This window comes from Crinia signifera, chromosome 12, assembly GCF_055691185.1.
Source record: "Crinia signifera chromosome 12, ASM5569118v1, whole genome shotgun sequence".
In the NCBI taxonomy this organism is placed as follows: domain Eukaryota; kingdom Metazoa; phylum Chordata; class Amphibia; order Anura; family Myobatrachidae; genus Crinia; species Crinia signifera.
The window spans coordinates 52,241,833-52,255,758 of NC_139228.1; the positions used below are offsets into that span (position 1 = coordinate 52,241,833).

Genomic DNA, 13,926 nt, shown 5'->3' on the forward strand with positions numbered 1-13,926 from the left:
GATTGCAGAGAGCCGCAGCAGACCAAATGCAAGGTTGTTATTGAGAAATAATATCCACTTACAACTGTGCAGAGAAGTATAGTTTGTTATGTGGTGTAATACCTCTCTCTAACAGCAGATGTCACTGTGTTCTTTGCTGCGCTGGTAACCAGAGTGCTGGTGAATTATCAGTGGTCAGTGATGTGCTGCATTCAGCAATAGGCAAGCACAGCATATATGCTTGTGAAAATATTGATCACCAGGAGTCGGAGGGGGCTGCCACTTTCCACGACTGCTGAAAACCGGCGGGGGGGAACAGAATTGTAGTTTTTTTTTTTATAACCTTCTGTATGTCTTGCACTATTGTATTATGCCACACAGGACATTGAACAGTTGTATGCAACACCTATGACATGAAACAATTGTATGTGTCAGATTCCTAATACAATATGTTACTGAACCAGATCAGCAACCTGTGCACAGTTATGGTAAAATATGGTAGTGTGTGCTGAGCACATTTGGTATTTTTATTTGAGTAAACGGTGGCAATGTCTAATACATAGATTATTTCTAGTTCCGAGCAGGTGAATAAACTGAGAGAGATCCAAGCATTACGGAGACTGAGCCCACATCCCAATATCCTCATGTTACACGAAGTGCTGTTGTAAGTACCTCTCTATTGTATTCAGTTACCATGATTTGCTGACACATACTAAGGTCTATATCCAGGTTCTAGCACACAGTAGAAGCAAAATGCATGGCGCCTGATTCAGAGTTGTACGTAAACCCAGTGTTGTATGCAGACCTCTGATATTTTACATGTGCTGGATCTGTACTGCATATATGCCGATGGAATGCGCCAAATCTGTACTGTATATGTGCCGGATCTGTGCTGCATGTGTGCCGATGGCATGTGCTGGATCTGTGCTGCATGTGTGCCGATGGCATGTGCTGGATCTGTACTGTATATGTGCTGGATCTGTACTGTATATGTGCCGGATCTGTACTGTATATGTGCCGATGGCATGTGCCATATCTGTACTGCATATGTGCCAGATTTGTGCTGTATATGTGCCGGATCTGTGCTGCATATGTGCCGGATCTGTGCTGTATATGTGCTGGATCTGTACTGCATATGTGCCGATGGCATGTGCTGGATCTTTACTGTATATGTTCCAGATCTGTACTGTATATGTGCCGATGGCATGTGCTGGATCTGTACTGTATTTGTAACAATGACATGTGCCGGATCTGTACTGCATATGTGCCGATGGCATGTGCCGGATCTGTACTGTATTTGTACCAATGACATGTGCCGGATTTGTACTGTATATGTGCCGGATCTGTACTGTATATGTGCCGATGGCATGTCCCGGATCTGTGCTGCATATGTGCCGGATCTGTACTGCATATGTGCCGATGGCATGTGCTGGATCTGTACTGTATATGTTCCAGCTCTGTACTGTATATGTGCCAATGGCATGTTCCCGGATCTGTGCTGTATATGTGCCAATGGCATGTTCCCGGATCTGTACTGCATATGTGCCAATGGCATGCGCTGGATCTGTACTGTATTTGTACCAATGACATGTGCCATATCTGTACTGTATATGTGCCGGATCTGGAGTGTATATTATTATTATAATTTTATTTATAAGGCGCCACAAGTGTTTCACAGCGCCGTACAAAGGAACAATACAGGGAGGCAAAACTTGGCATAACATTGAATAAATAACAAAAATACAGTACAAATAAAGAGCACCACAGTTCAATACACATTACAGCTTAAATGTAAGTAGTGAGGACTCAAGCAACAAACAACTAGAGGCTTGATGCCAATGATGGAGAGGAGTATGCGGACAAAGATGGTCACTGAGTGTTGGAGTAAAGGAGAGCTGTGAGTGAAATGTGAAGAGAAGAGGGCTTTGACAACAGGAGGGAAGAGGGCCCTACTCGGAGGAGCTTACAATCTAGTAGGAAGGGGAGACAGACAGATTACAAGAGGTGCAAGCGAGGGGGTGGTGGATCTGTACTGTATACAGTATGTGCCGATGGCATGTGCAGGATCTGTGCTATATATTTGCAGATGGCATGTGCCAGATCTGTGCCGATGGCATATGCCGGATCTGTACTGTATATGTGCCGATGGCATGTGCCGGATCTGTGCTATATATGTGCTGATTTTGTGCTGCCTATAGTTCCTGCCTATGCCGTTTTAAGGGACAGAGGGTGGAGGAGCAGCAGAGGGGACCGTTCTAAAAAACCTTGGGGTGTTGTCCCCACTTTATAGGCATGCCAAGACCAGTGTCTGCATTTTCCTAGCCCTGGCACAGGATTTCCTCTGATGGCTGATGGTCCCGGTGGTGACCTAAAGCAGGAGGTATCTTTTATTCTTCAGACGCCTCCTGTGGTATTAGAGTTTCTGTCCAAAGACTCAGCAGCGATGCAAATGGCAACCCCTCTGAATCACGTCTACAGTCAGAATCACTTTGTCGGCACTTTCCCTGAATTGCTGCTGATTCTTCTTATTTTCCAGTGACAGAAAATCAGGATGCCTTGCATTAATTTGTGAATTAATGGACATGAACATCTACGAGCTGATAAGAGGTAAATGGATATTCAATATAATTAAATTCATGTAACAATGGAGACTTTTTGGTACTTGTTTATTTGCAGGGTGCCCAATTTACATACGTACTGCACCGTAGAAAAATCGCATAGCATGCAATTTTGCGGTGCAATGCGATGCAATTTTCCTTAGTTACTTTTTAATGCACCCCTGCCCGCGAATCGCATCGCATGACATTTGTGGTGCGATGCGATGCAATTTTTTATTGTATAAGCACCCATGCGATGAGATGTGATGGTACTTCATTTTAAAAGCACCCATGCACACCCCCACTATCCACGTCACCCCGAAGCATGACGAGCGCACGCGGATACGCGTCCTTTCGACCTTTTCATACCCCCCCCCCCCCCACTATCCACGTCGGCGTGGAGTTGACTTTATAAAGTGTGGCGAGTGCTGCAAGCCACCGAGCCCGAAGCGTGGCGGAATACATGTAAAGTAATCCGCGTCCCCTCGCGGGGCTCGCTGCGCTCACCACGCTTCGGGCTCAGCTCGCTGCGCTCACCACACTTCGGGCTCAGCACACTGCGCTCGCCACGCTTCGAGGTGACGTGGATAGTGGGGGTGTGCAAAATCCACGGGTACAAATAAGAAACATAATCTGTCTTTAAAATATCAGAACATACTATACAACAAGGGATAAACTATTATAAACCTAGGTTGAACTAGATGGACCCAAGTCTTTATTCAGCCTCACCTACTATGTAACTATGTAACTTTATTACATCCAGACTCCAGAGCCCATCCATACAGATACTTACCTACCTTGACAGGGAGGTATACGTCCATCCGCTGGTCCTGAAAAAAATGCATATGGGGTACCTGTGGAAGAAAACCATACTCACGGGGGTCCTCCATTGTAGATCACGTCTGGGCTTCAGTCTGGGCAGGTAAATTCTGGAGGGGGGGGGCCTTTATTGGGGGGGTCCCCACTTCCTCAGGATCCCTAGGCGCTGTACCCCCACTAAAAAAGTTGGGAAGTCTAGTCTTTCTCCAATCACGTGGATCTTCCGTCTAGACGTTCCCTCAAAGATACTGCTAACTGACCTTAGGCAAATGCCCTTTGTGCACGTAGCAGTTTCTTTTCAATCTTCAATATATACACCGAATCAGATAACCTCCAAGGTCCCACACTGGGTAGCTTTTGGGTTTACACTCACCAGAAATCTGGGCCCTTTGTGCCTTGAAAGGTATCTTTCTCCAGGTCTCGCCACGGCCCCTTAGTCAGGAAGCAGATGACTTCAAGGTTTCCAAAAGGTTTTTATTTTCCAAACGGAACACAGTCCATATATATTAAATACATCAGTAAAAACATTAAAAAACATTTGAATAAATATTGCACAACATATATATAAACGGAACTCATCTCCTGCTGCTACAACATCTGCAACTGTTGGGGTGCCTGTTCCTATCCGGATAGGAGGGTATCCTCAAAAGGGAGTGTCCGCAGGAACCTTGGTGTCTGCAGAGCTTTTAAGAAATTTTATCCTGTTGTGTGTACATATGGACTGTGTTCCGTTTGGAAAATAAAAACCTTTTGGAAACCTTGAAGTCATCTGCTTCCTGACTAAGGGGCCGTGGCGAGACCTGGAGAAAGATACCTTTCAAGGCACATAGGGCCCAGATTTCTGGTGAGTGTAAACCCAAAAGCTACCCAGGGTGGGACCTTGGAGGTTATCTGATTCGGTGTATATATTGAAGATTGAAAAGAAACTGCTACGTGCACATAGGGCATTTGCCTAAGGTCAGTTAGCAGTATCTTTGAGGGAACGTCTAGACGGAAGATCCACGTGATTGGAGAAAGACTAGACTTCCCAACTTTTTTAGTGGGGGTACAGCGCCTATGGTCATCCTTCTTTTGTAAACACTATTGGTTCAAGATTTAGGAGTCTTGAGGTTGACCAGGGGCTACAGTATCCAGGGCGCAGTCACTATTCATATAATTTGTTTTTATCCTCAGGATCCCTGCCCAGGCTGACCAGTCAGGGGGTAAATGCTTTGCACCCCGCCCCCGCTGTGGCACTACCCTGCTGGCTGGTTGGGCCTGGTACTGGTTCTTGAAATACGGGGGCCCCTACTCTTTTTGTCCCCCGTATTTTGCGACCAGGACCAGCCCTTGAGCCTGGTGCTGGTTTAACCCCTTCCCGACATATGACGTACATTTACGTCATATGTCGGTTGGGGGTGAATCAAGCCAGCTCACGGAGTGAGCTGGCTTGATAGAGAGCAGGTAATGGCTGTATATTACAGCCATGTCCCTGCTCTCACGGCCACGAGCGGCGAGTTCGCCGATCGCGGCCGTTTAACCCTTTAAGCACCGCGGGCAAAGCGCCCGCAGTGCTTAAATAGCTGATCGGAGGGGGGGGGCGCCCCCCTCCGGCGCCGATCGGGGCCCCCCGCAGCGCGATCGGAGGGTGCCGATCGGTTGCCATGGTAGCCAGGGGTCTAATGTAGACCCCTGTGCTGTCCGTGTGTATTCATACCTATTACATCCTGCCTCAGGCAGGATGTAATAGGAAGTGCAAAAAATCACTACGTTCAGCCATAGAGCTCTATGGCTGAACCTAGTACAGGCGATCGCGCCCCCTAGTGGTCAAGTACACTAGGGGGCCTTGTAGTAAAAGTAAAAAAAAAAAAAAAATAAAGTTTAAAAATAAAAAAAAAATAATAAAATATTAAAAGTTCAAATCACCCCCCTTTCCCCATTTCCCAAATAAAAATAAATAAATAATAAAAAAAATAAACATATTTGGTATCGCCGCGTTCCTAAAAGTCCGATCTATTAAAATATAACATAAGTTATCCCGCACGGTTAAAGGCGTAAACGGAAAATAATCCCCAACGCCAAAACTACGCTTTTTGGTCGCATCGCCTACCCAAAAAAAAATAGCTAAAAGAGATCAGAAAGTCGCCCATATCCCATAATGGTATTATTTAAAAAGTACACTTCAGCCCGCAAAAAATGAGCCCTCACCCAGGTCCGTAGGTGGAAAAATAAAAAAGTTATAAGCCGCAGAACATGGCGACGCGACGCAAATTCGAAAAACCGTAACATTTTCTATTTTTTTTTTTAGTGGTAAAATGTAACGAAAACTATATAAGTTTGGTATTACCGGAATCGTAACGACCCATAGAATAAAGATAACCCATCATTTTAAACGAACTATGAACTCCAAAAAAACCGTAACCAGCGCAAAATTGTGGAATTGCGTTTTTTTTTTTTTTTACCCCACATTGAATTATTTCCTGATTCCCCAGAATATTATACGGTATAGTAAATGGTACCATTAGAAAGTACAACTTGTCCCGCAAAAAAAAAGCCCTCATGTGTCTATATAGCCGGAAAATTAAAAAAGTTACGCTTATTTGAACACAAGGAGGAAAAAAAAAAAAAAAATTACCTTAAAAGGCAATGTCGGGAAGGGGTTAAAAAAATCAAGGGGTACCCTATTTCCGTTGCCCCGTGATTTTTTTAAACCAGCACCGTTTTTTTTAGCCCAAGGCTTGTTATGCTCAGGAGGGGGGATCCCACGTTATTTTTTTTTTTTTTTACATTTTAACTTTTACACATTTTTTTTTTAAGACCGAACCATGCACAGATTGCAGTGATCTGTTCATGGTTCTGTCAAATTCGCCTGTCAGAACCTGGTCTTTTTTTTTTATTTTTTACCAAAAATCACTACTAAATTTGGGAGTTGTATACTTTACGGTAATTCGCATCCTATTAAATGTGCATCTTTTGGAAAATGTGCTACATATTGCAGTAATAAGATGGGACAGGGGAATAAAAGACATAAAGGTAGGAGGAGTCATAGGCGAATCTAGGGGGTGGTCCGGGGGTGCACAGGACCACCCATTAGCCGTGTTGTAGCTGAGGACCAGGGCTGTTCAACGAGCCCAGCCCCGTGCCTCTAGCCCCCTGGGAACCGGAGATACGGCCAGGCAAAGCTGGAACGTTTTCCCTATAGGATAACATGGGACACGCTAATTCCGACCCCCACCCAGTTCAACGGCTACCTGTTCCCCCTTCGGCATCACTGAAGCTCGAGGTTAATCTCAGTCGAACCCAAATCGTATTGGGCCTTCAATCTGATACCAGGCTGGATTCATATGGGTTAATTGGTTCCAGGGATATTGAGGTTAAACCGTTTTTTTTTTTTTCATTTCTTAAATGTAATTTCATGGCTGTTTATGTTCTTTGAGGGCAGATTTATCTGGAACCAAACAGCCCAGTTTCACGGGACCAAAATCATTCGAAGCCAACTCAAAAGTTCTTCAATATGATACTGGTCTCATGTAAATAGGTCAGTTGGTTCCGAAGATATAGCTGGTTGGTTAAAGGGGGGTAGGGAGAGGGGAGTGGTTGTCTCTCCCCCTCGCACCAGAAAATGCAGGGACTAGGCTGGTGTATAAGGGGTCAGCGTGGGAATGTCCCTGCATGATCCTGGGACCATATTCCCGGGTAAATCCCTGCATTTTCTGTTGTGAAAGGGGTATTATTTCAAACAACCGTGACCTGCAGTGCTCTCTGCCCAACTGTCAATGACTGTCACCCCTGCAGCTTCACGCACAACAACAGCGCGCACAATATTTAAAATGTCCTCTCGGCTAGAGGGGACACCAGGAGGGGAGTGGGAGCGTGCTCTGCGCTGCGCTCTGCTCCTCTCCCCATAGAAGCAGCTGCACCGCTCTCCATCTCTCCCTGCAGCAGCAGTGAAGGCTCATATAAAAATTTACAGTAAGTGGCACTTTTGGGGGCATTGCTTAAGGGACGCTACAAGTGGCATTATGTGGGGGCATTACGCATAATGTGTGGCTTAAAGTGTAAGGGGCATTACGGTGTGCAGCATCATGTGTAAGCGGCATTATGTGTGCAGCATCATGTGTAAGGGACATTATGTGTGCAGCATCATGTGTAATGGGTTCTATTATGCGCGGCATCATGTGTAATGGGTACTATGGTGTGCGGCATCATGTGTAATGGGTACTATGGTGTGCGGCATCATGTGTAATGGGTACTATAGTGCCATTAAGCAAGAACCCCCTGGCAATGAGCACGTAGGTAAGCAGCACTTATGTGGCAAATATGTAATGGGCATTACGGTTTGTTATATAGTATGTAATGGGCATCATGATGTGTGGCACAATGTGTAATGGGCATTATGGTGTGTGGCCTTATGTGTAATTGGCATTACGGCGTGTGGCTTTATGTGTAATGGGTATTACGGAGTTTGCTAAAATGTGTAATGGGCATTACTGTGTATGGTCTAAAGTGTAATACCACACCCCTTTTTGTGATGCCACGCCTCCTTCCCATGAGGCCACGCCCCTTTTTGGCGCGCGGCTACGCCGCGCAAAGGTCCCCCTACTGTTATGTCTGGATCTGGGACCACTCATTACCATAATTCTAGATTCGTCTATGGCCCTGCTTGCAGGGAAAAAGGAGTCTCGCTCATCTAGGCTGTCTATAGCATTAGTCCCTATAACAGAGTGCCTGGGTGCATCTGGCCATAGGAGGCGCACAGAGCTTAGCAGGGTGTATGGCGTTACTGCTGAGTGTAATACCAGTGATCATCCATGAGATATTGCTTTTTAAAATCACCAATGTGCATGCGTGAGTTGTCCAATAGAATACTATAGCGCAATAATCACCATTGCGCATGCGTGATGTCTCCATTGAAATACATTTTTCTATTGCATAGCTTATGCATGTACTGCAGGGGTGTCCAAACTTTTTGCGACGAGGGCCAGATTTGGTGAGGTGAAAATGTGGGGGGCCAACCATTCAGCCTGACATTCTTTGAATCATTAATCACATCAGAATGGTCCCACACTCTGCCCCCATTCACTCTATGTCCCCCAGCCTGACCCTCCTTCACTGTATGTCCCCCATTCACTCTATGTTCCCCACTCTGCACCCATTCACTCTGTCCCACAACCTGCCCCCTTCTCTTAATGTCCATCAGTGCCTCCATTCATTGTATGTCCCCAAGCCTGACCCTCCTTCACTGTATGACCCCCATTCACTATGTACCCCACTCTGCCCCCATTCACTGTATGTCCCCCAACCTGCCCCTCCTACACTGTATTCACTGTATGTTCCCCACTCTGCACCCATTCACCCTGTCCCACAGCCTGCCCCCCTTCTCTTAATGTCTATCAGTGCCTCCATTCATTGTATGTCCGCAAGTTTGACCCACCTTCACTCTATGACTCCCATTCACTGTATGTCCCCCAGACTGCCCCTGCTCCCCCTTCTCTAAATGGCCATCACTGCCTCCATTCACTGTATGTCCCTCAGCCTGACCCTCCTTCACTGTATGTCCCCCACTCTGCCCCCTCCCTTCTCTGTATGTTTCACAGCCCCTTGTGTGAGCCAGAGGAAGGAGAGGCAAAGCAGGCACTGCAAGGACAGGAGATGCTTGGGCTCCCACTGCTGCCCTCCTCCACTCTGCATGTTACGGGAGCAAGCTTCCCCCTTGCTGCCCCCCTCCCCAAACACTGCTGTCACTGTGATTGTGGAGTAGGGTGATATACGATTGCAGCAGAAGGGATAGGACACCAAACACATCTGACTGTGGCGGCCAGCCCCTCCTCACTGCAACAGACAGCAAGGTAAAGGCGCGCTTGCTGGGGCCCCACCTTTAGTGTCCTGTGCTGTGCTTCCCACATCTGAAGCTCTGCCCGCTTCCAGTTGGAGGCTGCGGGGCACTTGAAATTACAGCACGGGCCGTAATTGGCCCCCGGGCCTGACTTTGGGCTTGCCTGATGTACTGTATAAGGGCATTGCTGTACGTGGGTCTCATTACGCTATTTAAAACACATAGAGCCATGGGGATAAGCGAACATAGAATACAGGTGATGTACAGTACTGCAGGTAGCAAGCTAGACTCAAGCACCGAGCAGATTAACAAAATGGCTTCTGAGCTTGAAACAGGGCTTTGTGGAAGTCCACATCTATGAAGCAAACAACGGCATAAGTTTAACATGTCTAACGGCTTTGCTGCTCGTGCGTCTCATTATAAGTGCAATGGGGATAAGCAAGCTACACTATGAGTGACATACATAGCAGGCCAGACTCGAGCACTGAACTGGTTCACCAAATGGTTGCTGCACGTAAGCCAACACCCCGTGGAAGCCCACATCTATGGAGTGAGCCTTGGCATAGGTCTAACATGTCTAAAGGCATTGCTGCTCGTGTGTCTCATTACGCTAGATTACAGTTGCCACTTGCCGGGGCTTGCACTGTACTGTATATCCGTGTTAAGGTGCCTCAACGCACCTTAACACGCCTCTCGGTGCACAAACTAAATCTCCATTCAGATGGAGAAACTGCAAAGATGAGGGAGGCTCCATCTGAAAGTGCTTTCTGTTTCTGCCAGTTACAGAGCAATGTTGGCCTGGGGTCATGGGGTGATGAGTGCAGAAACAACATATGTAACGCTATGTGGGGACTGTATAGAGGGGATGTGATTGGGTAGGATAGCTTATCCAGTCACATGGCTCACAGTTACCATGTTGGCATTCCTGAGGATGCTGGGGTTTAGGGGCTGCCTGGACTCATCGCAGTTGTCAAATGATTTAGCAAACGTCATGGTTAGGACAGCTAAGGTGGGACTACCCTATAGGAGAGTGATGAAATCACAAACGTCAGTCTATATTGTGGATAACTGTATAGCATGGCCAGCCTTGCAGATGATCATCGGAAGGCAGGGGCAAACGCAGGATTTTCAGAAGGGGGTTTCCAGAGGGGGCGGAGCAAAGCACGGAGAAGGACACTTAGGTGACCCAGTATATGCCAAGTCAGTTAAAGTATTATAGATAGACCAAATGTATATAAATAATAATAATAAATAAATATATATATATATATATATATATATACTCCCAGCGTGGCGTGGCACTTCCTCCTAATTGAGCTGTAGTTTGGGTGCTCACACCAAATAGTTACATATACAGTCCCAGCGTGGGTGCCGCACACCAAAGAAACTTCTATAAATCCGTGTAAAACAGGGTTTATTACAGCAACGTTTCGATGTCAGCGCGACATCGTCATCAGGCTTGATCAGGCTTAAGCCTGATGACGATGTTGCGCTGACATCGAAACGTTGCTGTAATAAACCCTGTTTTACACGGATTTATAGAAGTTTCTTTGGTGTGCGGCACCCACGCTGGGACTGTGTATATATATATGTATATATATATATATATATAGATATAGATATAGATATAGATATATATATATATATATATATATATATATATATATATATATATATATATATATCTATATATATATATAGATATATATAGATATATATATATCTATATATATATATATATAGAGGAATGGAAGAGGCGGCACTCAAATGGGATTTTTCAAAAGTGTATTGTGGCAAAAATAGGACCTTTTGAAAAATCCCATTTGAGTGCCGCCTCTTCCATTCCTCTACCTACCTGTCCTGGAAGGCACCGGGGAATTCAGACCCAGCTGCGGGAGTGCCAGGCCTTCTCCATTTTATTTATATATATATATATATATATATATATATATATATATATATATATATATATATACACAAACAGGGGAGTCAACAGCAGTGTAGACCCCTGGGCTTAGCAATGTATTGGGGCCCCTACCGATCCTCCAGCGTTAGGGGTGGGGAAAGCTTTGATGTCCCGCGGGTGGTAGGGGGTATTATATCAACCGCTCAGCATGTAGGGCCTGGATCAGTAATTTCCACTAATTACCCCTTTACTGCACAGATGGTGGGAGATGAGGTGGAAGAAGGGGGCATTGGGCTGAATGAAGGGGACCTGATACATAACTTCCAGGGTGGTAGAGGATGTTTAATATGCAGAGGAGGGGTGTATAGTGGAGTGGGCTTATTATTCATAATTTTCTGGTGGGAGGACAGCTTGCTTGACTGCAGATATCTCCAGTTCCCGGAAATAAATTTCTTAGATTGTAATGGAATTAAAAACTAGAGAATCCCACCTACCAAATGGTACTGGGGACTAGGGGATCAGAGTTCAGGAGGCAGAGCAATCTGCCAATGAGTATATAAAACTAAATACCAGGTGTATGGAGCTGGAGCAGTAACCAGCTGCTTTAAGGCTGATATCTCTGGATCTGGGAAAAGTAGAGACAAGCTACTAGTGTTCCTCAAAGGGGGAGAGTCCCAGCTTTTGGAATTTATCCTCAGAAAAACTCTAAGGGCCTTATTTTGGTTCATTCTTTCTGACAAATTCCTTCTTAGATGGGCAAAACCATGTGCACTGCAGGTGGGGCAGATGTAACATGTGCAGAGAGAATTAGATTTGGGTGGGGTTTTACTTAAAAGTGAGATCTATATTGCAGTGTAAAAATAAAGCAGTCAGTATTTTCCCTGCACAGAAACAAAATTACTCACCCAAATCTAATTCTCTCTGCACATGTTACATCTGCCCCCCTGCAGTGCACATGGTTTTGTCCATCTAAGAAGGATTTTGTCAGAAAGAATGAACCAAAATAAGGCCCTAAGTCCGACAGAACCTGAAATATCTGACTTGGAAGAGCAATTAACAGGCTTGGATGGGGACCACTGCTTTGAAGTCAGATATCTCCGGTTCCCAAGGGCCGATTTTTAAAATTCTTGTACCTATGGAAAGAGGGGACCCTCAGCTTTCAGCATAGTCCTTAGACTCCTGGGGGGGGGGGGTTTCTGGGTACTCAGAAACCCCCCCTGCGTGCGCTACTGGAAGGCCCTGTTTTCTGGAACGCCTCAGTAACATTCCTCACAAGTTGCATCCGAGAATAATAAGATCACATGATTCAGTTCCCATTCCATCCCTGGTTGGTTCTTGACAGATTTCTGGTGAATAACATAATTTCATCACCATCAAAATCACCTGGAATTACAGAGCGGAGCTATGAGAGAACAGGATTTCAGTATTAATGCCCAAAGCTGGACATTTCTGTTGATCACATCACCTCACATCCTGTTGAAGTTTGGATGTTGCCCATAGCAACTAGATTCTATTTCTCATTTATTTAGCACCTCCTAGAATAGATAGACTCTAGTTACCCCATACTTGCCGACTTTTGCTGGCTGCCTTCCGGGAGAGGGCAGCCAGCTCTGTTGTACAGGGGGGCGGGGCTATCGCCAGGAGCTATAAAAGAGGCAGATTGGGGGCGGAGCCACAGATGGGCTTTCCTGTTGGGGGGCGTGCCTACAGTGAACGTGTCATTTTAGCCATGCCCCCTGCTGTGCAATGCCGGTATTAACCCCGGCAGGGTTAAAATGACGCGATCGCGTCATTTTACTTAAGTACCCCCCTGCCGAGGGGCGGGTCGCGGGGGGTTGGGGTTAATGCGGGAGGGTTGCCCCCCTTTCCGGGGGGCCGGGAGGGGGACCTGATTTCCGGGACCCTCCCGGCCATTCCGGGAGGGTAGGCAACCCTGGGTTACCCATAGCAACATCCCATCTTCAATAGAACTCTCATCTTAGTAAATGTACCCCTTTGTATTTATTTCCACCCCCTGAGATGTTTGGGGGTCTATTGATAGGAAGTAGTCCGGCAAATCCGCTTTCGTTTCGCACATTTTAAATTGATTCTTATTTTTCCTGTGCGCTGTGGCGTGCGTGCACAGCACATGATGCCGCGGGTGGGCTTTATGGGCAGACGTTGTATGAATGAGCATGTTTGTGCCCTCCGTTGTCTCACCATTGCCCATTACCTCCTGGCACAGAGAGAAGACAACCACTGTCTGATGGTAAGGTCAGGAATTACGTGTACCAGCTCTGCAAGTCCCTAGAACACATGCACAGGTGAGTGGCCTGGTGCGGAGACTGCACAGGAAGTGGCTGAAGTGCTGTACTCTGTGTCCTCTGTGCTTATTGCTGATGGTGACATAACCAGAACTGGTGTAACCTGTTTCCTCCGCCGTCCCATTTTATACCACCAGCTGCAGGCGCTTCCCCTGTGTGCTGCAGACAGGTCCTGGGGAGATGCTGGGATCAAGCTTCATGAAATACATTTTTACTAATTACTGTTAATTAAATGGATATTTAATATAAAACAAACTTCCTATGACTGATAGATGTGATTGTGCAGAGTAACATAAGGGCTCACAAGTTGTAGCCAAGCATAGCAATCTATCACTTTACCATAACAGCCTGGGCACTGCTTCTTTCTCTGTGATTCCTAGGCCGCGCCATCAGATTGCCGCAGTGAAGGTTTGTGTATGCAATGTCTCATATGCCTTCATTTACTGCTTGCCTGACTGCTCAGCAGGAAATGGTCACCCTGATAATGTACAGTGTATGAGCTTAGGA

At 46.1% G+C, this 13,926-nt stretch overlaps 1 protein-coding gene across 10 annotated transcripts in view; it reads left to right on the forward strand.

The window, feature by feature from the left end:
• Positions 1–13,926, forward strand: part of MOK (MOK protein kinase) — a 30,505-nt gene that overhangs the window by 7,354 nt on the left and 9,225 nt on the right. For 7 of the 10 annotated variants that reach the window (XR_014466328.1, XR_014466329.1, XM_083167593.1 and 4 more), the window contains exons 3-5: positions 554–643; positions 2,516–2,586; positions 13,341–13,419. Coding sequence is in view for 8 of the 10 variants with exons in the window: in XM_083167593.1 (XP_083023719.1) it covers positions 554–643; positions 2,516–2,586; positions 13,341–13,419 (240 nt within the window). In the remaining 2 variants the exon portion in view is untranslated. The remainder of the gene's footprint in view (positions 1–553; positions 644–2,515; positions 2,587–13,340; positions 13,420–13,926) is intronic. The other 3 variants (XM_083167595.1, XM_083167591.1, XM_083167590.1) reach the window with 1 other exon arrangement.